Source organism: Macaca nemestrina, chromosome 2 (genome assembly GCF_043159975.1).
Source record: "Macaca nemestrina isolate mMacNem1 chromosome 2, mMacNem.hap1, whole genome shotgun sequence".
In the NCBI taxonomy this organism is placed as follows: Eukaryota; Metazoa; Chordata; class Mammalia; order Primates; family Cercopithecidae; genus Macaca; species Macaca nemestrina.
Genome location: NC_092126.1, coordinates 34292703 through 34320297, shown reverse-complemented (window position 1 = coordinate 34320297; position 27595 = coordinate 34292703). Strand labels below are relative to the sequence as shown.

Sequence of the window (27595 nt, the reverse complement as noted above, 5' to 3'; positions counted from 1 at the left end):
TCACATCTCAGAGTTGTCTCAATCAACAACATTTAAACCTTGATGTGTCTCAGTCACTGGTAAGGACTTCTCCAAGCACTTCCAGGACTGCACACTCAAGGAGAACAATCTAGCAGCTTCAGGACAGCCCTCCAACAAAGAGGCTGAGGTGCTGAGTGTTGAGAGAGAAAAGACATCAGGAACTCTGGTGTGCCTCAAAATGGTAAAGGAATTCAATGTGACATGAGTAGGACATAGTAGGACTGATAGTATCTGCTACACTGGCCCTGCAAAGTGTTCCTGTAGTACCCTGAAGACTCTCTAAGATAGCATTTACCATGCTGCATTGTAGTTGCTTAGTTACTTACCTGTCTTTCTTGCTAGATTATAGGCTTTGTGATGGCAAAAGGAATGGCTGCCTTGTTTATCATTTTATCTACAGTGACTAGCACAGTACCTGGCCCATGGTTAGTATTCAAAAAATATTTGTGAAAAGAGGGAAAAAGGAAAGGAGAGGGGGAAGTTGGTTTGGTGGAAGTGTTATACTAGTGTAATATATTACACACTCAAACAAAGACAAATCTTGGTAAAACATTCTTAAAGGAATTATGCAAACCTACTTTACTCATTCTGAGCATGAAAATCTTGGCTCCAAAAGTTGGATATTGTCCATGCAGCCCAAGAGTTCATTTGTAACAGTCCAGTAGGAGCTCTTATATCAACTAGATGAGGGGAGAATAATAAAATTCCTGGTCTGGAATGAAAGCTATAATCATTTTACTATATGGTCAACCTGAACAAACACAAATATGGCAACAATAACATTTATATTAATTCCCAGTTTGTTTTTATTAAATGTTCTTGAAAATTCTTATCTAATATGGGCTAGAGAACCAGCTCCATTCCTATCACATCTAGATTGTGTTTTAATCTTTCATTATTCCCTTACATGTATCACTTAACATGTATTTTTTAAAAACTAAATTCTCAGTGGCTTAGTAAAATGAAGATGTGTTTCTCAGTAAAAAAAAAAAAAAAAAAATCTAATCAAGTTTTTCTTGGGCAGCCTTCATACAGTGATTCAGGCATCCTGGTTTTAAACACCTGTGGCTGTATCATCCCACCTTCTTCGAAAGCCTAAAGTCTCATACCTCCAACTGGTGGATAGGAAAAGAGAATGGAGAAGGCACACCTCATTCTTAACTACTTGAGTCCAGAGGTGAAACACATCACATTCCCTTGATGGTGTCTAGTTAAATGGCTAGGAAATGTACCCATCCATCAACAACTCTACACTGTGGAAAGCACAAATATTTGGTGGATAGCTAACTAACCATATCGGTCATTCAACAATGACTTGTAAAGCACCTAAAATACACAAAGTTCCTTGTTACTGTTGGGAATAAAATGGTTAGTTAAGCAGAAGTGGTTGCAGCCCCGTAGAACTAGCTTACAGTTTTGGGGGTAAATATACATTAATCAAGTAATCATGAAAACATATGATCCCAAATGTGCAATGAAGGAAAAGTACAGGGATAGAATAAAGTTTATAACAAGCTAGATCTAGCCTGAGTACCTGAGGAAGGAATATTTGGCTTGATATCTGAAATTTGAGGAGGATTATCTAGAAAAGTTGGAGAGAAAAACATTCCAGGCAGAAGGAGGAGCTTGTGCCAAGGCCCTAACACAAGTAGGAAAGAATGCCTGTGTGGTTGAAGCCTGACAGTGAGAGGGAAAGTAGGGGATGTGGGGGGGATGGGGAAGTGTTGTAGAATGAGGCTAGAGAAGTAGGCAGAGACCTTCAGGGCTCTACAAGCTATAGTAGGGATTTTAGACTTCTTCCTAGTTCTATTGATTCTTACTGTGTGTTTACTATACCCTTCTAGTCATACATTGGTTTATGAAGGTTGTTTATATACATATACTCATACAAACCTTCACTGTTCTTGCCCTTCCTCTCAGTTCTCCACTGTTATCAACCTCCTAGAGTATCCCTTTTTTAAGGCCAGTGGATTTCAATGAAAGTTGTCTTCCTCACCATGGCTCCATTTCAGCAGACATAACCAATACTGTGCAGTGCCCCAGGCACACTATAGGTTCTCATACCTCAGTACACTTAGCACACACTTGCTGTTCCTTGTACCTAGAAGACTCACATCCTGTCATACTTCAGGCTTAATTGCATTCATCCTTCACGACTCAGCTTCCCCACTCAGTTCTACTGCAAGTCCTTGACTGGCTTTCCCCAAACTCCCGACTCAGTCAGATGCATCCACTCCAAACCCACCGTACTCCACATTAAAGGCACCACTAGCATAGCACTTGTTAAATTGTGTAGTTGCTTTATTTGAACTGACTTTCCCTACTATGTTCCAAATTTTTAAAGAAAGGGATAGTTTTAATTTCCATTTTCATATTACTGGTGTCTTGCCATTATTTTATACATAGTAGGCACTCAAAAGATAGTATTAATTGAATGAAAAAAATTATCAAACTTCTTTCCTAAGACACTAATCTCGCTACGAGTTTTACCTAAATTCAAATACATAAACAAGTTACTTTCTTGACCAAATAAGTTGGGGAAGATTGTATATTATGCATAATCTTAACAATTATTGGCAATGTAGTAGATGTATAGAATACAAAATTTAAGGAAGCAGCTGCTGTCAGCTTAATGCAAGTGCCAACCCTGCACTTGCAATGCCCTGAGAATGACTGCTTTCTTAAATTGTGTGTCCTTGGTGGCTGGTTTACCCCCTCCTAGTAATAGGCATTGCACATTGGCATTTCAAAGGCTCTGAGAGTTTCTGCAATATCAAATATGGTTTAACTTCTGTTATCTCAGGATAATCCAAATGTATTTGAGGATCCAGCCCTTTTTAATTTTTCATTAATACCTATTAACCTCCCATAGTACTGATGCTCTTTGAAATGAACTTTTAAAATGCTTTGCGACTATATGGATGAATACATTTTGATGTCTGCTTTTTCAGAAATGATAACCTTTATGTAGAAAATGGAATTTAGATAGAAACTTGGGTCCATTTATCAAAAACTACCTTTGAAAATACATTGAATGTTATGATAGCCAGAAGAAATTTCTAATTAGGTTCCAAACATGTTGCTGGCCTCTCAACGTAGTTATAGATGAGACCACTTTAAAACGAGGGCCATTCCATCAGTGAGTGAATGGGTTTACACTTCCAGGTAAAGAAGATCTGTTTTATCTCTCCAAAGACAAATAAAGCTATTAGTCTTTCCAATGATGGGATGAAATGAGAAGAAAAGTTCAATTACTTGGGAAATAAGCCTGATAGGATAGGGCAGTGGCCCTGCTTAACACTGTCAAAATCTCAGCTCTCTGCTTGTCCATCTTGCAAATGTGTCCCTGACTCCATCTCGGTGGAAAGAATAGGATGTCTTCCTTGCTGACTCAAAGAACCAAGTCATTTTATCTCCCAGGAAAGTGATCTACCCAAAAGTCTATCTATAATTATTATTGTTTAGAAGAAGAAAATTGATTCTCTTTGACAAACAGAGTTTCAGTGGTAGCAATGTTAGGCTAACAGCTTAGTACAAATTTTCGGTTTTCTCGTTTCATCGAGGAAATTCCAAACTGTTTTTCTCACACTAGATAATTAAGCATCATAACTCAATGAGGAAAAGATTGGCCAGGAATGGCTGAATCTATGCAGAAAGGCTAAGTGATGTAGAAAATAAGCTTCTGGGGACCAAAAGAAATCACATCACAAATAACTAAACAAAATTTGAGGGAAAAAGAGAAATATTATATTATCTTAAACTTGGTTTCTAGATATTTAGAGGGTGGCTGGAGTAAGTCTTGCATAAGGTTCCAGCCAGCAGCCAATTCTGGAATGAGGAGAAGCCAGGATCCAGACCCAGGTCAGATGTGATGGTTGCCCAATGGAGCCAAGAGTGAGAGAATTCCAAGGATTGGCAAGGCCCTAAAATGTCCTGATGATTTTGTGCTCAAGGATAAACTAGACATTTAGCCCAAGTAACCCAAAGAAATGTTGTGGACACTAGACCAGAGCAGGGATCAAGACCAATAGTAGTGATAAAATGGAGGGTACAGAACCATGTATGTGAATCTGGCTAGATGTCTGAGTGTCTTTTCATTGTCTAAGGGTGGTCAGTCCAATCTATTATAAACACCCAGAATTGGCTTGGACATAGCAGTAGCAAAACTGTTTTGTGTGGATCATTCATGTATGATGGGTTAGGAGTAGCTAATTTCTCCATGCTTTTGGGATCTGTATTGTTCTCATTCTAAAACAAAATTTCAAGTCCTGAACACCTATGATGGTTGCATTAGGCAATAATTAAACAAGAGAAGCAAGTAAATGAGTTAGAAATACATAGTAATTAAGTTGCCTAGCTGTGCCAAGACTTCCTCCTGTCTGTCAGTAAATCCCACATTGCCCATTTGTGGTTTCCAGACTGATTAAGCCATACAAATGGAATCATCTGTTCTTTTCTGGTCTTCAAGTTCCTTTCCCTCCTCAGGGATCCAACGGAAGGTTGCCTCCAGGCATCAAATTACAGCAATCAATAAACGACCATGAGTAGCATGGCTCATTTAGAAACAGAGACACAGGCATTTTGCTAGAAGAAACAGTGATTACCTCTCATGGGTTCAGAGAATTATGGTACTTATCAGAAGTCAAAGAATGTGAGAACTTCCATGGCCAAATATTAAACTATTCCTTGGCCCTCAACCCTGTTCTTGCTGTGATTAACATGTAGGTGAATGGTACGCTCAATGACACAAACCAAAAGTTTGAGGAGTAATCTTTAATTTCTTCTTCCTCCTTTTCTTCTCCCTCAACTCCAACATCTACATAGATATTGAGACTTATAGTTTTTACTTCCTTAATATCTTTATAATCTTTCCAATGTCACAGATTTACCTGAAACTCTCATTGGACTTCTATTTCCCTCCCCACTTCATTCATTTTCTACTTAATAGCCTGAGTGATATTTCTAAGTTGCTACTCTGATCATGTCATTTCACTGTTTAAAACATTTCACACTGAATTGCCTGCAGAGAGTTACTCTAGTAAATACTGGGGTGGATTGACTTTATAAAAATAGTGAAATACATAGATTACAAGATGGGAACTATAGACACTGAGACTACTAGAGAGAGAGAAGGAAGAGGGTAAGGGCTGAAAAACTACTTATTAGGTACAATGCTCACTACCTGGATGACAAAATCATTCATACCCCATGTAACAAAGCTGCACCTAAAATAAAAGTTGAAATTATTAAAAATAAATATATAAAATAGCATTCTGTCTCAGCTTTCATATAATCAATGCACAGAAAGTTACATAAAACATAGGAGACACTCAAAAACTATTCATTCAAAGAAGAATAAATGGACCATACAAGAGAATAAGATTTAAATTCTACCTTCACCCCTTTCTAGCTTAATAATCTCAACAAAGTTACCTAGCATTCCTGGGCTTCTGTGTCCTTCCAAATCTGGTTACCAACACCGGTAGGATTAAATGAGATGTACTTAGAGGACTTAGTCAATGACTTATTGGCACACAGAAATAATTTAAATGCAGTCTGTATTAGCAGCAAATAGGTTAACATGACAAAAGGTATGTACTTTTTAGGCATCACTTATACAGGGTACTTTACAAGGAAATTGGGGAGTTGTGACCTCTGACCACCAAGACTTGGAACCCACATCACATACATCACTCCCGTATTAATCAGGGTTCTCTAGAGGGACAGAACTAATGGACTATATATGTGTGTGTGTGTGTGTGTGTGTGTGTGTGTGTGTGTGTATGGGAGTTTATTAAGTATTAACTCACACAATCACAAGGTCCAACAACAGGCCGTCTGCAGGCTGAGGAGCAAGGAGAGCCAGTCCGAGTTCCAAAACGGAAGAACTTGGAGTCCAATGTTCGAGGGCAGGAAGCATGCAGCGTGGGAGAAAGATGGAGGCTGGGACGCTAGGCCAATCTCTCTTTTCATGTTTTTCTGCCTGCTTTATATTTGCTGGCAGCTGATTAGATGGCACCCACCCAGACTAAGGGTCTTTCCCAGCCCACTGACTCAAATGTTAATCTCCTTTAGCAACACTCTCACAGATACACCCAGGATTAATACTTTGTATCCTTCAATCCAATCAAGTTGACACTCAGTATTAACCATCACAACCCCTAATCAGTCAGTCAAAAGGCACTTACTCAGGGCTCATCATGCAACTGGAATTCATGTTTTTTAATAAGGTTAGGAAATCTTTCCCCCATATGAAATGAGGATTTTGCAATTTTAAAAGTTTAGTTTGATGTTCCAGTGGAAAGATCAACATCTATCGGAGTTTAGAGTTTGCCTTCTAAAATCACTTTCCATTAGAATTGTCTTTGATGAGCCATTACCATCTAGAATGGATCCAGTGACATAGAACAGAAATGTGGAAGTGTGGGACTCTATTAATAAGAAATATGATGCAATTACTCTTCCAAAGTAGATCAAGTATTATCCCACTGATGGATGGAATGACACCAGTAAAGAAAAGGGAAATCCTTAGATTTCTAAATCATTTTAAGAATAGGACAAGAATTTAAGGAATATTGAGTCCAGTTCTTTCTCCAGGTAAGATAGCCTTTAGCCCCTGGAAAGTGAAGAATCCTATCTTAAAAAGGTAATGGCCATTCTCTGACCAATGCTTCTTACACTGAGGACCATGCAGAATAATTGTTTTTGTAAATCTTGATTGGATTTGAAAGGCAAATCTTTTCAGAATGCTGAGACTCTTTCTCCAAAATGCCTGTCTCCTCAAGGTGTCTCTCCAATGTGAGATGTGGACAGATTTCTGTTTTGTTTCACAGCACATATGGTGGATACTGTGTCTCAGCCTCTTGAGCTCTGAAACTAGCACAGCCTTTCTGTCTTATAACCCTGAGCTTGTAAGGTTATGAAGTTACAAATTATGTACCTAAGCTAAATTCTAAGTAAAATATGCATTTCTATATCAGTTCCTACTGATACTCTAAAACTTTTGAAGAGATGTATTACTTCCTTAGCATTTGTGAAAAGTGCTCCAAGATTCTTGCATAAAAAAATCCCACACATTTTGCTTTTGTTCACTCATTCATTCATCCAAGCAACACTTACTGAATCCCTATATTAGGTGCCCACTTTAATTTTTATATTATATAAATTTTTTATATTAAAAGAATTTTTAATATATAAATAAATATATTAAAATTTTAAATATATTTTTAATAATTTTATTTTATATATTATATTATATATTATATAATAATGTTAATATAAAAATATATTAAAATTTTTTATATTATTTAATTATAGGTACCCACTTTAATTTTTCATTTTTTCCACATATAATTAATGTCTGTTTTTAGCACTAGACTGTAAGATTTATATAGGTAGAGATTAGTCCATCTACCTTCCCGTATTTATTGCTGTTTAAATTGCACTTAGGTATCTTTTTTTGTTGTTCTTCTATATACTGCACCTATATCATTTCCCAACACAGTGTAGGTACTCAATAAAGACTTGATAATGAATAAAAATAAACCACCAAATAGGATTGCTTCCTGCTATGAAACAAATCCAACTCATTCAAAGTAGGTCTAGGAAATACAGACAGGTGGATATAGAAGTCATAGAGACAGAGAGTCCAAAAACCAAAAAAATTGTAAAGGAGAGACCCTTATAATTTCAGAACTTTTTTTTTTTTTTTTTTTTTTGAGATGGAGTCTCACTCTGTCGCCCGGGCTGGAGTGCAGTGGCCGGATCTCGGCTCACTGCAAGCTCCGCCTCCCGGGTTTACGCCATTCTCCTGCCTCAGCCTCCGGAGTAGCTGGGACTACAGGCGCCCGCCACCTCGCCCGGCTAGTTTTTTGTATTTTTTAGTAGAGACGGGGTTTCACCGTGTTAGCCAGGATGGTCTCGATCTGCTGACCTCGTGATCCGCCCGTCTCGGCCTCCCAAAGTGCTGGGATTACAGGCTTGAGCCACCGCGCCCGGCCCAGAACTTTTTATAGTAGTGCTTCATCAGAGGTTAAAAGTAACATGCATCATACCTCAATAGCCAACTGGTCCATCCTATATTATTGAGTATCTATGCATTGACTAGGAATTATGTTCATATTTGCAATTCACATAATAAAGTTTACTGAATCCAACCACCCATCTCAGTCCCCAAATAAAATAACTGGTTCTCACATAGATGTTACACCTGTAAATTTGGTAGAAGAGAGTGGTACAGGTTGAACCAGTGCAGAATGACTCTGATAATGAAGATAGAGTTCTCATTGAAAGCCTGGGGCATAAATCACTGTCAAAGCCTGTCTCTTTACTCTGCCCACACAACCATAGGAGTTTCAGTCTCCCTAAAGAGTAGTGAGGTGTGAAGTTAAAAAGGTTTGGACAAGCATTTTGGAGGCTCTGAGGCTTATCTGAGCTAACCAAGCCTCCCAAGGCCATAAATCTCCAATGAAAGCTTCCAAGAGTGACATACTTCTTGTGGAATGTCCCCTAGCTTGGCTGCAATCCAGAAGGGCAGAGATGTGTGAACTGACAAGATAAAGCCAACAAACCCATTGCCCTTCCATCCCCTCCTAGCATTTCCTAGTCTGGCTTATGTGAGTGTAGTAACATTTTAGGACTGTATTTGCCTACTTACAGCAATACTGCATTGAATTATCTTAAGGAAACAGGATGGCCCTTGACTGTTGTTTTCTGTCTATGGATGGGTTTTCTGTTGTTGTTGTTGTTGTTGTTGTTGTTGTTGTTGTTGTTGAATTGAAGAATACAGTGTGAGCCAGGATAGAATTGCCACCATAGCCACAAATCACAGACTCCTGGGTATTCTGTGTAGTGTTTCTGAGTATGTCCAGAGACCACATGCATCCAAATTGGCAAGTTGCTTGCTTCAGAGGCAGATTCTTGTAACCCACTCCAGACAAGTTAATCAGAATTTCTGGAGGTAAGGCCTGGAAATCTGAAATTTAACAGCTCTTCTTAGGTATACTAAATTCTTAGGCATAAAAACTTTTTATTGTGATTCCTCCAATACAAATTAGTGTTTTAACAGATGAGGACTGAGGCCCAGAAGAATAGAATGATCTGCCCAATGTCTCACAGCTGGTTAACATCAAAGACCACACTGGGACCCAAGTCTGTGCCTTCCCGGGCCTGTCCTTGATTCTCTACAACATCCTCCACATCTCCTAGGGCATTCACCAAAGCATAGCACAAGTCCTGTAGAGAAGTGCTTTGAGATACTTGCACCATCTCTGGGGCATGTAATCTGAGGGAAGAGGAGAGCCTTAACTGGACAGATTACATTCCAATTCTGTGCAGGCTCTCATATAAACAAGAGAGTAGACAAAGTATCTTTGCACCATCCGGTTGTCCCTTCAGGCTCCCAGCATATTCTCCTGCTCTACCTGTCCTTACCTTATGCTTAGGAGAGGGTCTGATATTAGTAATTTGTTCTTCTGTATAAATAAGATAAAGAAATGTTATACTTGCATATGTTGTTTATCAGGTACTAGTATTTACTTATCAGCAAATAAACTATCAGGTTTATTTACTCTTAGAAGCCTTCCCTATCTGCATTGAACACTCCCAGACAACCCTTTGCGCAAGCCTCCGTTTTTGCCACCTCCACTGCATCACTATTATTTATTTGCATGCCCATCACCAGCACTATAACATCAGCATCTTGAGGGATGAAGCTGTCTTTCATTTTTATATTCTCATTGCCAGCTCAATTCCTAGTCTATTGTAGTTGATTTTTAAAAATGTGTGTGTGTACATGTGTGTTTGTGCATATAATACATCCTTGCAACAACCTGGCAAATAGACAAAAAGTAATTCCCACCATAGAGGTGAATGAACTGAGTAGCCAAAGGCAAAGTGGTATGAGGATGATTACATAGTTGTCCAGTGAAACAGAGGAGATTTGAATTGAATTCTGAATGACCCCGAGAATGCTGCTGTTTCCACCATACCAGAGCACTACCAAGTTCCCTTTTACCATCAAAGTGTTCTCTCTCCTGCAAGTATTGACTTCTTTAACCAATTCTCTGATTTTGGAAAAGGAAGTTTTGCCCCGTTAATGAAAACGTAGTGAGACAAATGCAAAATGTAAACTGAGAACAGATTTAGAAGAAAAAGAAAAAGTAGCAAAGTCCACAGCCAGAGTCTAGAATCAGATACAGAGCAAGATATAAGGAGCACACAGAGGTAAATGGTGCGACAGGGTCTGTAAAAGAAGTTTATGCTTTGAGAAGCCCCTTCTACTAAATATATGGTCTGAGTTTCAAGATTAGAGGAAGCCTCATTATTCTGGACACATGGTGCTAACAAGGAAGGTGGTATAACCGCAAGATAGCACAGAGCACCCCATGCAGATTTTATGCCCTAGATGCTCCATGTTTCCTCTCGAGGCTGGGGTCAGAGTGGGAGAACAGGCTAGGCAAGGAAAATGAGTGGTGGATGACTGTGCGCAAACTCATTTACAAGGCCTGTACCTGGTGGTGTGCCCAATATTAAGAATAGATCTTAAAACAAAGGCTAGTGGAAAGACCTGCATTTTACTTGGTCTTGCTCCATCAAGTAAAGCAGACTTCTGATGCGCCTCCCCCTTTAAAGTTAACCCTTCGATCATTTCCTTGCAAATTTCAAACAGCTCTTTGGATATGTTCGTCTACAGGTCACTTGGCTACTTCACGACATGGATCATGCCATACCCTTCTCCTATGCATCATCTCTTGTTTATACTACCTTTGAAGCTAATAACACCTAAGGGCCCTTCTTCACTTTCATTGTATTAGAAGCTCACATGAAGCATTAACCCATAAACCAGGGAGAGGAGTCATGTTACATGGATCCCAAAAATTCCAGCACCATTCCTCTCTTTGCTGTTGCCTTGGTGCATGGATACCTTAGTGTGTGAATGTCAATGCCATCTATGGCTGCTGGACATCCCAGATGCTGATACTTGTACCATCCTTTCACCCTCAGTCCCCAAGAAACAACCCAACTGCAGAGAGATATAGATCAACCCTCAGGATGCCCTAAACTGGATTCCTGGGGCTCTTGTTTCATCAAAATCACTTCCTCTGTTCTCTTGACACATGTCATTATATTCCTTGCTGCTTTGGGAAAAAACACTCTTTAAAGCTGTCTTTTTATTTATAGTCACCTCCCTAGAACTGAGACATGAGTCCATGGGGACAGAACCTGGGGACAAACCTGAGTGATTGTCACCAGACTTCTCTCAGCTTTGCCCCATCCCTCTAGCATCCAGTCCTTTTTTCCTGGACCCATCTTGCCAGAATACTTTCACCTCACCTTAGGTTGAGTCCATCAGAAGATACTCAGGCCCTTGTACAGACAGATTTCCACTAGTACTGCCCACCAGTCTAGCCAAGGTGAATTCCAGGGATGAACATGACTGAAGCCCCAGCCCAGATCACCACTTCTGGAATTATATCTATGTAATTTTGATTTGAGAAACTCTCTCCTTCATTTAGGTCCTACGTATGGCCATCTTACAGGGTCTGCCCTCTCCTAGGAAGAGTTCTATTTCATTCCATTTGGCATTCTGCACTGCCAAATTCAGAAGTCCAAATCACAGTGTTCATGTTGTAAATGAAAGAGTTTCTTTTAACTCCCATCCTAGCAGCTAGGTTGATGTCAGAGGGTTGTTGTCAAGTCTACAGTGAGAAAAAACAATAAAATTAAGGGACAATAATCAAGGGAACTTGACCTCTCTTCCCATGTATATAACTGGCCAAAATCTGCCCCTAATCAAGTCACAACCTCCAAACAAGCCAATACATATATTTGGTATTATTCTTATAGATGTTTACAGTCCTGTACAAACCATTAAACTAATTTGTGTCAAACGTTGTCACTGAAGTTTTAAAGAAATACATCATTCCAAATACTAAATTAAGGATCGAATTCTCATAAACCCCTAACAATTGGTGGACCTAATTGTGATTATATGTATTTGCCTAAAAGCTCCATAAAATGACAGAGTATTGCTTGACTTCCTAAAGCTACAGTTAGAAGACTGTTCTAGACTGAGTGATATGAGAACACAGTTTGTTTTTTACATTTCTGACCCAATTAGCCTTTCATTTTGATGGTCTGGATTTAAAATTCATTTTGTAAATAAACCCAGTGAGGCTCCTCCTCAATGGACCACTTTGGGTAATTTTTTTTTTTGGGGGGGGGGCAATTTTAAAGAGTATCTATTATCAAAGAGAAATTTTAAAACATATATATTTATACCATGTGGTCAGACATCCTTGAATTAGTTGGTTAAAAAAAAAAAAGAAAAAGGAAAAAGTGCCATTGGAAAGGTATGTAGCAGAAGTAAACTATGAAGATATGTGGTATAGTGAAAAGGGCCCAGGATGTGAAGAAATAAAGCCAGATTCGCAGCCTAATTCAATTCTTACTAGCTTTGTGTTTTGGAATAAATCACCTTCAGTTGCTTTATTGCATTTCAGGATCATCACCTATAAAAAATGGACTCTCCCGTCTCACGGACCTCTGGTGAGGATCACCATGAGACAATAAACATGTGACTTTTCATTGTCAAAGAGACATAATGACACCTAACAAAATAAAACAAAGGGAGTATTATTTATCAGGTATTGATATTTAACAATTTTATTGCTTTAATATAATTAACCCGGGCTTTGGAACAAAGATTGAAAAAAAGATAAAGATGCAATGCCACGTAACCGGAGGATTTTGGACAGGACCTCAGAGAGCATTCATTCCAATTCTCATTCCCAGACACATATTTTATAGAGTAGGAAACTGAGGCACGGAGGAGGTGAGAAGCTTGCCCAAGGTCTCACAGCATTATCCTCAGAGCTTGGAACAGAACTCAGGTCTCCTGCTTTCTAGCTCCCAGCAACCTCTACAATCCCTAAAGCTGTTTCTAGAATCCCATCTCTTCGATCCTGTGCCTACAACCCATGTCGACAACCATTAAAGCATATTATTCAGTTTGATTGCCTTCTTTAAATAATAATTAACCAGTTTATTACAATACCTTTCCTTCCCTTTGCAGTGCAGAGACAGGGCCAAACACTCAGAGAATTGTCATAGACTCAACTCAGGGAGAAAAGCTTTTTTTGTTTACTCATCAAATATTTATCTGAGTTCTTACTTGTGCCCCAAAACTATGCTAACCTTGATAAAAATCTCAGTGATCAGAAGTCCTTCAAGTGGTGGATATACTCACAAGCCAATGATTACCACGTAATTAGCAATATGTTAAAGCAAATATAAATGGATTACATAGAAGCTTAGAGTGTGGTATGACTAAGGAGCCAGGAGAAATTTGACAGATATTTCTGCTTTACCTGAAAAAAATGACAAGTTGTAACATTAAAAAAATAAAAATTTTAAAGCCAAGAGAAAAAGAACATATTTCCTTTATGAGAATCGTGCACTGATGAGCAGCAGTTACGTTATTTGATGATCACAGTTTGGACAGCTGGTTTCTGCCCACCAGGAACTGAATCAGATTCAGATCCTTTGAACTCTGATGTCAAAGTGAGTCACATTTTCAACACCCTGGATATCCTTTTTGTTAGTATTATTATACTTTAAGTTCTGGGTTACATGTGCAGAACATGCAGTTTTGTTACATGTGTATACACGTGCCATGGTGGTTTGCTGCACCCATCAACCCGTCACCTACATTAGGTATTCCTCCTAATGTTAGCCCTCTCCTAACACCCCCCCACTCCCCGACAGGCCCTGGTGTGTGATGTTACCCTCCCTGTGTCTGTGTGTTCTCATTGTTCAACTCCTACTTATGAGTGAGAACATGCAGTGTTTGGTTTTCTCATCTTGGATATTCTATAGCAGCAGTAGTTGGTTAACCCCTCTGTTTCTTAGTTCCGTCATCTATTCAGTAGGGATGATAATAATAATGTCTCACTGAGAGGATTACTGTGAAGATTAAATGAATCAGAGCATGACAAATGCTTACAACAACACCTGGGACAAAGTGAGTGTTCAATAAATGTTGGCATTTTAGTATGAGAGGACCAATTGTGTGTCACTGAAAACTCATTTCAGAATATTACTACATGAAAACCAGGGAAGAGGTAAAGAAGGTTGTATCAGTCAGAGTTCCTCCCAAGAAACAGAACCATGAGGATGTACATATATTAAGATATTTATGACAAGGAATTGGCTAATGTAATTGTGGGGGCTGGCTAGGCAAGTCCAAAGTCTGTATATGAGGCCATCAGGAAGGGCAGACTGGAAATTCTAGGGCAGGAGCTAAAGATCCTGTCCACAGGTAGAATTTATCCTTCAGAAAAGCCTCAATGCTCCTTTTAAGGCTTTTCAATTAATTGTATCAGGCCCATCCAGATTATTGAAAAAAATTTGCTTTACTTTATTTTTAATTGCTATTTTGAAATATAATTGGTATATAAAGAATTGTACATACTTAATGTGCATAATTTGACGACTTTTGACATATACAAACACCTGTGATACTATCACAAGCTAATTGACATATCCAACACCTCCAAAAGTTTCCTTGTATCAATTTACTTATTTGTTTGTTTGTTTGTTAGAACACTTAACGTGAGATCTACTCACTTAACAAATTGTGAAGTGCGCAATACTATACTGTTCACTATAAGCACTATGTTGTGTATTACCTCTCTAGAACTTATTCATCTAACATGACTAAAACTTTGTACTTATTGAATGACAACTCCCCAATTCCCCACCTTCCAGCCCCTGGCAACCACTATTCTCTGCTTCTATCAGTTTGACTATTGTATGTGCTTCACATAAGTGGAATCATGTAGTATTTGTCCTTCTGTGACTGGTTTAGTTCATTTAACATAGTGTTCTCCACGCTCACCCCGATATGGTTTGGATATTCATCCTTTCCAAATCTCATGTTGAAATGTGATTCCCAATGTTGGAGATGGGGCTTTTGGGGGGTGTTTGGGTCATAGGGGTGGAGTCTTCCTGAATAGCTTTGTGCCCTTCTTGCTGTAATGAGTGAGTTCTTGCTTTGAGTTCACACAGGAGCTGTTTGTTAAAGAGCCTGGCTCCTCCCTCACTCTCTCATGCTCCTGCTCTCACCACGTTACTTGCTGGCTCCCCTTCACCTTGCCCCATGACTGCAAGCTTCCTGAGACCCTCACCAGAAGCAGATGGCAGTATCGTGCTTTCTGTATAGCTTGCAGAACCATGAGCCAACCTAAACCTCTTTTCTTTGAAAATTACACAGCCTCAAGTATTCCTTTATAATGGTGTAAGAACAGACTAACACAGTCCCTGTTGTCAGAAATGGCAGGATTTCCTTCTTTTTTAAGGCTGAATAATATTCCATTGTATGTATATGTGCCACATTTTCTTTATCCATTCACTCATCAGTGAATATTTAGGTTATTACCATATCTTCACTATTATGAACAATGCTGCAATGAACCTGAGAGTGCAGACATCCTGTTCAAGATGCTGATTTCACTTCTTTTGTCTGTCTACCCCGATGTGGGATTGCTGAATCATATGGTAATTCTATTTTAAATTTTTTGAAGAACCTCCATATTGTTTTCCATAGCTGTTGCACCATTTTATATTCCCAAAAACAATGTACCAAGGTTCCAATTTCTCCACATCCTCACCAATACTTGTTATCTTTTGTGTGTGTGCATTTTAAAAAATATTAGCCACCCTAGCAGGTGTAAGGTGATATCTCATTGGAGTTTGATTTGCATTTTCCTGATAATTAATGATGCCAAGCACCTTTATATACACCTGTTGGCCGTTTGTATGTCTTCTGTTAGAAATGCCTATCCAAGCTTTATGTCAATTTTTAAATTGAGTTATTTGTTTGTTTTGCTATTGAGTTGTAGGAGTTTCTTATTTTATTTAGAAAATTAACCCTTTATGAGCTACATGGTTTGGAAATATTTTATGCCATTCCGTAGTCTGCCCACTAATTCTGTTGATTATTTCCTTTGCTGTGCAGAAGCCTTTTAGTTTGATGTAGTCCTACCTGTCTATTTTTGCTTTTATTACCCGTGCTTTTATCATTATATCCAAGAAATAATTGCCAAGACCAACGTCAAGACTTTATCCTTATGCATTCTTCTAGGAACTTTATGGTTTCATGTTTTATGTTTCAGTCTTTAATCCATTTTGAGCTGATTTTTGTGTATGATATAAGGTATAGGTCTAATTTCATTTTTTATGTGAATATCCAGTTTTCCAAACACAATTTGTTGAAGAGCTATCATTTCCCCATTGTGTATTATTGACTCCCTTCTCAAAGTTCAGTTGAATATATATGCATAGTTTTGATTTGGGCCTCTCTATTCTGTTCTATTGGTCTATTTGCCTATCTTTATGCCAATAAACACTATTTTAATTATTGTAGCTTTGTAATGTATTTTAAAATCAGGAAATGTGATGTCACCAGATTTGTTCTTCTTTCTCAAGATCATTCTGGCTATTCTGGGTTGAAAAAAAATTAATACATTTTCATGATAAAATCACTCAACAAACTAGGTATAGAAGAAATGTACCTTAATATAATAAAGACCATCTATGACAAGCTCACAGCTAACATCATACTCAAGAGTAAAAAAATTAAAAGCTTTTCCGCTAAGATCAGGAAGAAGACAAGTATACCCACTCTCATCATCTCCATTTAACATAGTCCTGGAAGACCAGGCCAGCACGGTGGCTCACGCCTGTAATCCCAGCACTTTAGGAGGCGGAGGCGGGCAGATCACGAAGTCAAGAGATGGAGACCATTCTGGCCAACATGGTGAAACCTCATCTCTACTAAAAAAAAAAAACAAGAATTAGCTGGGCATGGTGGTGTGTGCCTGTAGTCCCAGCTACTCGGGAGGTTGAGACAGGAGAATCACTTGACCCTTGGAGGCAGAGGTTGCAGTGAGCTGAGATCATTCCACTGCACTCCAGCCTGGCGAGACAGCAGGACTCCATCAAAAAAAAAAAAAAAAAAAAACATAGTCCTGAAAATTCTAGCCAGAGCAATTACGATAGATGAAATAAAAGGCAAACAAATCAGAAAGAAGAAGTAAAGTTATCTCTATTTACAAGTGATATAATCCTATATATACTAAACCCTAAAGTCTTCATGAAAATAAACTGTTAAATCTAATAAAGGAATTCAGGATAAAATAAAGTTGCAGGATACAAAATCAACATACAAGAATTAGTAACCTTTCTATATATTTAAAATGAACTATCTGAAAAGGGAATTAAGAAAACACTTCCTTTTACAATAGCATTAAGAACAATAAAATACTTAGGGATAAACTTAACCAAAGAGTTGAAGGACTTCCACACTGAAAACTACACAATATTTATGAAAGAAATCAAAGAATACACAAATAAATGGAAAGACCTTTCATGTTTATGAATTGAAAGACTTAATGTTCAAATGTCCATACTACAAAAGTAATCTATAGATTTGAAGTTATCTCCAATAAAAATCTCAAAGGCATTTTTTACAGAGATGGAAAAAGCAACCCTAAAATTCATATGGAACCACAAAACCTTCTTTACTTTAAAGTAAACTGATTATAAACTGTGTAACCACATATATAAAATAGATTATTATTTGATTGAATAACTGGGAACCGTTAGCCAGTTAGCCTTGTTGACACATGAAGCTGACCATCACAAAAGCTAGTGTACAATAAGTTGGCATAGCACATTTCTTTTAATGGGTTCAAGGCAATCATAAAACAAGAGTAGAAGGGAGTAACCCAATACCTCAGACCCACTTATCCATGCATTCTACCGACAGAGCTGAGGACCCCAGGGACAATGCACAGACTACTTGCCTTTGCATCCTTTTGTGTGGAAACAGTGAGCAGGTTCTTTCTCTGTATTGTTTGGTGTGCCCACTAAACCTTAGAGGATTCTAGTAGTTTACAGTTTCAAAGAATGGGGATTTTACACAGAGCAGACTCATGAGACCTTGATTCTAAGTTCCTGCTTCTATTAAGAGGTAGCATGGCATAACAACAACAACATATACATGTGTGTGTATGCGTGTGTGTGTGTGTGTGTGTATATCAGCTATGACATTAGACACCTGGGTTCAGATCCACCTTTGTCACTTACCAGGTGTCTAGTCAAGTCACATTCCCTCTCCCAGCCTGTAAATGGCATCTGTGAATGGCAGTTAACCTGTAAATGGTAACAATATTGTCATGTCATGGTTATTGTGAAAAATTAAAGACCATAAACACAAATGGCCTGGGTTTGTAAAAGATGCTCAGTTAAGACAAGCTATGATGCTTAACTTCCTATAGTTGAAGGATTACCTAGTGTTAGTTGTGTAGTTTCAGGAAAGTTCCTTCATCTTTCTGTGCCTCAGTTTCCTCATCTGTAAAATAAGCATACAATAAGTTGTTCTGTGGATTAAGTGAGTTAATATGTATGAAGTGCTCTGAACAATGTCTGGCACAAAGTACACACTATATACTTTATAACTACTATAATTTGTGTTTGTGTGGTAGTGACGAAATCAAGGAGGTATGAAAACCGGATTTTAGTCCAACCTGTACTGGGTGAACTGGCAGAAGTCATTTATCTGTCATCAATTTTCTTTTCTGTAAAAGGAGGGGGTTAATTAGACCATCTGTCAGGCTTATGCATTTTAAAAGATTTTATACCTAAACTGCTCTGTGAGATGTAAGAACCTGAGAAGGTTTTCTGGCTTGTAGGTAGTTTTGAGGTGCTGTGCTCTCACAGATGTGTCAAGGCCTTCTTATTGATTCACACCAAGGACTCTGCCTCTGTCTCAGTTTTTCTGCAGGGTGGTTCATCTGTTGACTTTTCACCAAGATGCGTTCCTCTGTCAGCTGTATCAGAGCTGTCATGAGCCTGCTTCATGCCAGGGAGAGAAGGAAAGACAGTGTTTTTATTTGTCTGCTTCACTGTGTCTTTCTTCCTTTGGGATCCCGTCTCAGGAAGGTCAAAATAAAATTCTGCAACTGCCCGGATGAGGAATGCTAGCTGATTGAAGAAACAGGCTCCTGTAAGCAGCACTGCCTGCTGCCGAGAGGCCCCCGACGGAGTTCTGTCAAGCCTGACTCATCCTCCAGCTCAGGGAGGCCTGGTGGTCACTACCTTTCTCCCCAGCCAGAGAGTACATTGCAAACATCTTAAAGGCTTGAGGTTGGCAGTTTAAGGGGGAACGGTAATTCACCAAAGCATGATGGGAAATCTAATGGAGAGCAAAGAAGTGGTGAATGGGATGTGTGCCCTGTCCCCTAAAGAAGGGAACTCCTCCTCTTTCCCATTTCAGGGGAGTGTTAAAAAGGTTGCTCCCACTTCTTTTCTTCTATTGGCTTCTGCCTCCTTTGCCTTTTTATTTGCTCCTTCCAAAGGTAAAAGAGTAAGTGTCTGATGTCAAATGCAGGCATTTAGTGGGCTGTACTTACTATCAGGCAATGTTATGAGCCTCAAATACAAGGTCCCAGGAACCACTCTTCTTCCTCTTTCTATGTCTAAACCCAGCAACCTTTCTTCTACTCCTTTCTCCAGGTAAGGAGTGTGTGAGTGCCAGGGTCAATAAGGAGGGGCTGGCACACAGAGAGAAAAGCACCTGATTGTAACAGCAGATCAATTCAGTGTTCTACAATGTGATGATCACAGTGCACATCCTGAGCAATTTTCCAAATGACTGACTCATTTATTTGTTCCACTGTTCATTGAAAAATGAGGTAGAACTTCATCCTACCTTGAATTAAAGGGGTCCCATCCCTCCTATCAAAGCTACATTGCATTGCATAGCATTTCAAGCAGAATGAGCTAAGCCTTTCATTGACTTCATTTTGCATCCTATGCAACTAGAACTAATCTTAGCATCTCTGAATTAGAAGAAAGTTCAAAAACATCCCACCAAATGTTTGTAACTGTCTGCTTGACTTTCTCTACTGTGTTTTTTGCATGTGGTCCTGCAGTTTCTGCTTGAACATTTCCAGCAATAAAACACTTTTTAACAAACAGGTTCTTTTGTTTGGTACAGGTTTATTGGAAAATGCTTCCTTTGTTACTTCTTTGTAACCTCTTAAAATTCTGTTTTTCCTACTTTTGGAATCAGAAAAAAATAAATTATAATACCTATTCCTACGACAGTACTTTAAGTACTTGGATGGTTCTTAGACTAAGTTATGCTGCAGTAATCTCAGTGGCTGAAAGGTTTATTTCTTACCTACATATAGGTCATCTGAGAGTTCTATGCTACCCTCACTTAGGGACTCAGGTTGGCAGAATAGCCACAGTATTTCTGTTGAGCTCCACCACTCCACAGTATTTCTGTAAAGTTCCACCCCTAGATTTACCTTTCAAGCTGTCTCTCCACAGTCCTGCTCCCCATTCAGTTCTCAGTCATTGCAGTGGGCCATCTCACACTGCACTCTGGTCTGCCTTGTCCCCACAATATGGACACAGCCCCTCTCCTTTATTCTCCAAGTCACCATCAGCATAATGATGTTATGGGTAGCAGGTTTGGTAGAGTGTTGGGGTTAATGGAAGAAGGGCAAGTTGGGAGAGGGGGAACGGAGGGGAGACGTATCACCACCGACCCCACAGAAATACAAACTACCATCAGAGAATACTATAAACACCTCTACGCAAATAAACTGGAAAATCTAGAAGAAATGGATAATTTCCTGGACACTTACACTCTTCCAAGACTAAACCAGGAAGAAGTTGAATCCCTGAATAGACCAATAGCAGGCTCTGAAATTGAGGCAATAATTAATAGCCTACCAACCAAAAAAAGTCCAGGACCAGATGGATTCATAGCTGAATTCTACCAGAGGTACAAGGAGGAGTTGGTACCATTCCTTCTGAAACTATTCCAATCAATAGAAAAAGAGGGAATCCTCCCTAACTCATTTTATGAGGCCAACATCATCCTGATACCAAAGCCTGGCAGAGACACAACAAAAAAAGAGAATTTTAGACCAATATCCCTGATGAACATCGATGCAAAAATCCTCAATAAAGTACTGGCAAACCGGATTCAGCAACACATCAAAAAGCTTATCCACCATGATCAAGTGGGATTCATCCCTGGGATGCAAGGCTGGTTCAACATTCGCAAATCAATAAACATAATCCAGCATATAAACAGAACCAAAGACAAGAACCACATGATTATCTCAATAGATGCAGAAAAGGCTTTTGACAAAATTCAACAGCCCTTCATGCTAAAAACGCTCAATAAATTCGGTATTGATGGAACGTACCTCAAAATAATAACAGCTATCTATGACAAACCCACAGCCAATATCATACTGAATGGGCAAAAACTGGAAAAATTCCCTTTGAAAACTGGCACAAGACAGGGATGCCCTCTCTCACCACTCCTATTCAACATAGTGTTGGAAGTTCTGGCTAGGGCAATTAGGCAAGAGAAAGAAATCAAGGGTATTCAGTTAGGAAAAGAAGAAGTCAAATTGTCCCTGTTTGCAGATGACATGATAGTATATTTAGAAAACCCCATTGTCTCAGCCCAAAATCTCCTTAAGCTGATAAGCAACTTGAGCAAAGTCTCAGGATACAAAATTAATGTGCAAAAATCACAAGCATTCTTATACACCAGTAACAGACAAACAGAGAGCCAAATCAGGAATGAACTTCCATTCACAATTGCTTCAAAGAGAATCAAATACCTAGGAATCCAACTTACAAGGGATGTAAAGGACCTCTAAAGGAGAACTACAAACCACTGCTCAGTGAAATCAAAGAGGACACAAACAAATGGAAGAACATACCATGCTCATGGATAGGAAGAATCAATATCGTGAAAATGGCCATACTGCCCAAGGTAATTTATAGATTCAATGCCATCCCCATCAAGCTACCAACGAGTTTCTTCACAGAATTGGAAAAAACTGCTTTAAAGTTCATATGGAACCAAAAAAGAGCCCGCATCTCCAAGACAATCCTAAGTCAAAAGAACAAAGCTGGAGGCATCACGCTACCTGACTTCAAACTATACTACAAGGCTACAGTAACCAAAACAGCATGGTACTGGTACCAAAACAGAGATATAGACCAATGGAACAGAACAGAGTCCTCAGAAATAATACCACACATCTACAGCCATCTGATCTTTGACAAACCTGAGAGAAACAAGAAATGGGGAAAGGATTCCCTATTTAATAAATGGTGCTGGGAAAATTGGCTAGCCGTAAGTAGAAAGCTGAAACTGGATCCTTTCCTTACTCCTTATACGAAGATTAATTCAAGATGGATTAGAGACTTAAATGTTAGACCTAATACCATAAAAATCCTAGAGGAAAACCTAGGTAGTACCATTCAGGACATAGGCATGGGCAAAGACTTCATGTCTAAAACACCAAAAGCAACGGCAGCAAAAGCCAAAATTGACAAATGGGATCTCATTAAACTAAAGAGCTTCTGCACAGCAAAAGAAACTACCATCAGAGTGAACAGGCAACCTACAGAATGGGAGAAAATTTTTGCAATCTACTCATCTGACAAAGGGCTAATATCCAGAACCTACAAAGAACTCAAACAAATTTACAAGAAAAAAACAAACAACCCCATCAAAAAGTGGGCAAAGGATATGAACAGACATTTCTCAAAAGAAGACATTCATACAGCCAACAGACACATGAAAAAATGCTCATCATCACTCACCATCAGAGAAATGCAAATCAAAACCACAATGAGATACCATCTCACACCAGTTAGAATGGCGATCATTAAAAAGTCAGGAAACAACAGGTGCTGGAGAGGATGTGGAGAAATAGGAACACTTTTACACTGTTGGTGGGATTGTAAACTAGTTCAACCATTATGGAAAACAGTATGGCGATTCCTCAAGGATCTAGAACTAGATGTACCATATGACCCAGCCATCCCATTACTGGGTATATACCCAAAGGATTATAAATTATGCTGCTATAAAGACACATGCACACGTATGTTTATTGCGGCACTATTCACAATAGCAAAGACTTGGAATCAACCCAAATGTCCATCAGTGACAGATTGGATTAAGAAAATGTGGCACATATACACCATGGAATACTATGCAGCCATCAAAAAGGATGAGTTTGTGTCCTTTGTAGGGACATGGATGCAGCTGGAAACCATCATTCTTAGCAAACTATCACAAGAACAGAAAACCAAACACCGCATGTTCTCACTCATGGGTGGGAACTGAACAATGAGATCACTTTGACTCAGGAAGGGGAACATCACACACACCGGGGCCTATCATGGGGAGGGGGGAGGGGGGAGGGATTGCATTGGGAGTTATACCTGATGTAAATGACGAGTTGATGGGTGCAGCACACCAACAAGGCACAAGTATACATATGTAACAAACCTGCACGTTATGCACATGTACCCTACAACTTAAAGTATAATAATAATAAATAAATTTAAAAAAAAAAAAAAAAGAAAATGTGGCACATTATACAAATGTGTATACAAATACACCATGGAATACTATGCAGCCATGAAAAAGGATGAGTTTTTGTCCTTTGTAGGGATATGGATGCAGCTGGAAACCATCATTCTCAGCAAACTATCACAAGAATAGAAAACCAAACACTGCATGTTCTCACTCATAGGTGGGAATTGAACAATGAGATCACTTGGACACAGGAAGGGGAACATCACATACCGGGGCCTATTGTGGGGAGGGGGTGGGGGGAGGGCTAGCATTAAGAGATATACCTAATGTAAATGACAAGTTAATGGGTGCAGTACAGCAACATGGCACATGTATTCATATGTAACAAACCTGCATGCTGTGCACATGTACCCTAGAACTTATAGTAGTAATAAAAAAATATATAACATGAGATCTATTCTCTTAAGTTTTTAAGTGTACGATATAACATCGTTAACCATAAACACAACGTTATACAGCAGATCTCTGAGTCCAGCTAGATAACTGGTATTCCACAATCTGCCAGCAGGTCACATAATGAAAATTCTCAGGAATGAGGCTTTGAAGGTGCTCCAACCTCATTCTGCCCTCTCCACTGACTGCCAGGCTGCTGGTTTTCATCATCATTGTAGGATGTTGGCTTTTAAGGCTCCCATGGAGCTGGGGAGGAAAAGGTGGAAATATGTTGAGTTAAAATGCCACAAAGCATGCTGTTCTTATTAGTGTTCTGCTCTATTTTTTCAATAAAATCTCTCTGGCTTGCAAAAATAAATAAATAAATAAATAAATAAATAAATAAATAAATAATCTCACCTTGAAAATTAGACATCACAGTTTCAAAAATTCCTTACCTGTCTCTCCCCTCCTCCCACCCCAAACTTGGGTCCATCTTCAGCCCTCTGAGGAAACCCACCCTAATTTCTTCTCAGTTCTCATGTCTTGGTCCCACCTCTGTGTCTCCAGTTGTTATCAAAGATAAAATTAAACTTGACCATTACTTTTTTCAGCAGAGAAATTTAGCTCCTTTTGTCTTAATCTCTTCCATTCTTATTTATTCTAATGCATTCTCCTTCCTAACCAAAGGGCTTCTTAATATTTCTTAGGCAAAATAATTATCTGCCAAATCCTCCATATTTAAAGAGATAGCAGAAGCTGAGAAATTAGTTTTTCTTGATGTCTTAAAAAGGCCATTGCAAATGTTTTTCTTTCCTACCAACCACATTTTAGAGAAACTTTCAAAGACTGTAAGTGTGAGGGTTAATATTAGGGGTCAACCTGATTGGATTGAAGGATGCCTAGGTGACTAGAAAAGTCTTGTTCCTGGGTATGTCTGTGAGGGTATTGCCAGAGGAAACTGCCATTTGAGTCAGTGGACTGAGACAGGAAGATCACCCTCAATATGGGTGGGCACTATCCAATAGGCTACTAGCATGGCTAGAACAAAGCAGGTGGAAGAAGGTGGTATAACCTTGCTTGCCTGCCGAGTCTTCTGATTTCCTTCTTTTTTCCATGCCAGATGCTTCCTTCTACTCTTCCTGCCCTTGGACATCAGAATCCAGGTTCTTTGGCCTTTGGACTCTGGGACTTGTGTCAGTGGCTTCCTGGGGGCTCTCAGACCTTCAGCCACAGACTGAAGGCTGCACCGTCAGTGTCCCTGGTTTTGAGACTTTCAAATTTGAACTGAGTCACTACCGGCTTCTCTCTTCCCACCTTGCAGACAGCCTAACATGACAGGACTTTGCCTTGTAATTGTGTGAGCCAATTCTCCCCAATAAACATCCTTTCATATATACACACCTCGTATTAGTTCTGTCCCTCTGGAGAACCCTGACTAATACAGTAAGCATGGATCATAAAGGGTGAATTTGGGAGTACTGAGGGAGTCAGAACATGAAAGACCTTGGAAGACCTGCTAGCCTATATACATTTTGATTTTAAGCAGGGAATTAACATAATTAGTGGGTTCTAAGGGGCATGGGAGTACAAGTGAGACAAGGAGACAAGCTGGGAGATGGTTGCAGTAATGCAGATGAGAAGGAGCAGTAGGAATAGAGAGAAGTGCTGGAGTCAAGCCATAGTTAGGAGACAGAATGGAGAGGACTTGGTGTGGGAGAGTGAGTGGAGAGAGGAATATCAGGAATGATGCCCAGTTTTCTGTTTGCAGCAACTGGATGAGTGTTGATGCAATTCACTGTGACAGAAAATAAATGAGTAGGAATAAATTTAGGGGGAAACGATGTTTCATTCTAGACAGATCATATTGTAGATCTGTGAGGCATCCTGCAGGATCTGGGAACAGATTACCAAGTCAGATTTTTCAGGCAAGACTGGCCAGTGGGATCTGCACCCTGAAGAAGAACTAAGCTGCCTCTTAGAGCCCCAATATTCCAAGGAAAACCTCTGAGCAAAAGGTCCCTTTGCTGCCTTGTTCTTATTTGAGGTCTGATATTCTTTCCTGCAAATCTTTGGCTTCAGATGTAGAAATGATATCTAAAGTGCTTAAGACTCCAGTCCAGCCTCCACCCTTGGAATACATGGAGACCTTCCTCTTCATTTAGATGTGTGACCAAGCAGAGGGATTGCTGCTGATTCAGGCTAGTCACTCTAAAAAGTGTCACTCGGGAGCTGAGGATTTAGCCTTTTGTTAGAAGTGAATGGTTGCAAAATATTTACCAGTGTGGTAAATATCTAGTATTGTCTGTGCACTATTTTCCAACCATTTTTCACGTAGGTATGTTTAAAGATTTTTTTGCCTTCCTAATAATTTGTGTTGTCATTGCTATTTTGCCTTCAGAAAAAAAATAGAGAAAGAAAAATGTGATTAATATCCCCCACTCAAATCATGAAGCAGGAGCTGCCATGTGGAATCTATATACATGGACTCATGCATCTAATGCCAATGTAAACCAGGGAGGCTATCTGCTATGCATAAAAGAGTACTGGAATTGGAAGCAGGGCACCTGCCTTCAAGTCCCAGGTTTTCATTCACTAGAAGGTCCCTTTGGCAAGTCGCTTATCTCCTTTGGGTCTTACTGGCCTTATCTAAAAAAATGGGCAAATCATTGTAGTCACTGCTGCATCACAGGGCCATTTGCAGATTGTGGCAAAAAGTCCAAGTAAAGGGCTAGAGAAACCAGAATTACATCCCACATGCTCCAATCTTAGACTCCCAAGCTTTGGTTCCAGACCAAACATCTTTCATCTACTCCTTCTCATAAAGTTCACATTGCCTTCAGCTGCTGTGGCTACATTCTTAATTTTTTAAGAAAAATAATTGTTTTCTCTTACAGTGCATAGTATGGGACTGGGACTCCAATGGCAAGCATGACTTCATTGGAGAATTCACTTCGACATTCAAGGAGATGAGAGGAGCAATGGAAGGGAAACAGGTACGCGGTCAACCACTTTTGGTTTTGCCTCAAGTCTCTATGATGCATCCTTAGAACCCAGCTACAAATGAAACAGTGAGAAGCAAAACATCAATGTATGATTAAGTGTGATAAGAAGGGAACATGGTAGGATGTGAGTACCTGGATTCTAGAACTAGCCCAATCCAAAGCAATTGCGTATCCTTGGACAAGACACTGACCCCAAACGTTAGTTTCTCCATTAGTAAAATGGAAAGGTTAAATGAGAGTATTTCTAACTTCCTTTAGCTGTGTAGCCTTGAAAACGTGACTTAATCTCTCCATGCCTCATGTTGCTCTCCTAAAAATATAAGAGTGATAATTGTACCTACCTCATAGAATTTTGTGAAGATTAAATGAGACAATCCAAGGTGCTAGCAGAGCACCCAGCACACAGCTAGCATTTCCAAAATATCTGCTATTAACGGTAGTATTCTTTCTAGGTCTATATTTCCGTGATTTGGTGACATTAATAATAATTTCATGCTTTGGAGAAATTATTTGAATCCTCCACATTTTCATATGGGTACCAGGTTTTCTTCTAGTTCCATCATTTTACTCTTACACACTTGATGCCAAGACCTGTACACAAACACTACCACATACCACTAAGACACATTGCCCCACACAGAAACCTAAACTTCCCTCAGATACACACACTTTTGTATCATATAATATCTAGATGGATAGATAA

General features: G+C 39.2%; 1 protein-coding gene across 4 annotated transcripts in view; it reads left to right on the top strand.

The window, feature by feature from the left end:
- Positions 1 to 27595, top strand: part of LOC105490381 (copine 4) — a 505490-nt gene that overhangs the window by 417494 nt on the left and 60401 nt on the right. For all 4 annotated transcript variants that reach the window (XM_071090915.1, XM_011755904.3, XM_071090916.1 and 1 more), the window contains exon 8: positions 26785 to 26883. In XM_071090915.1, the coding sequence (XP_070947016.1) occupies positions 26785 to 26883 (99 nt within the window). The remainder of the gene's footprint in view (positions 1 to 26784; positions 26884 to 27595) is intronic.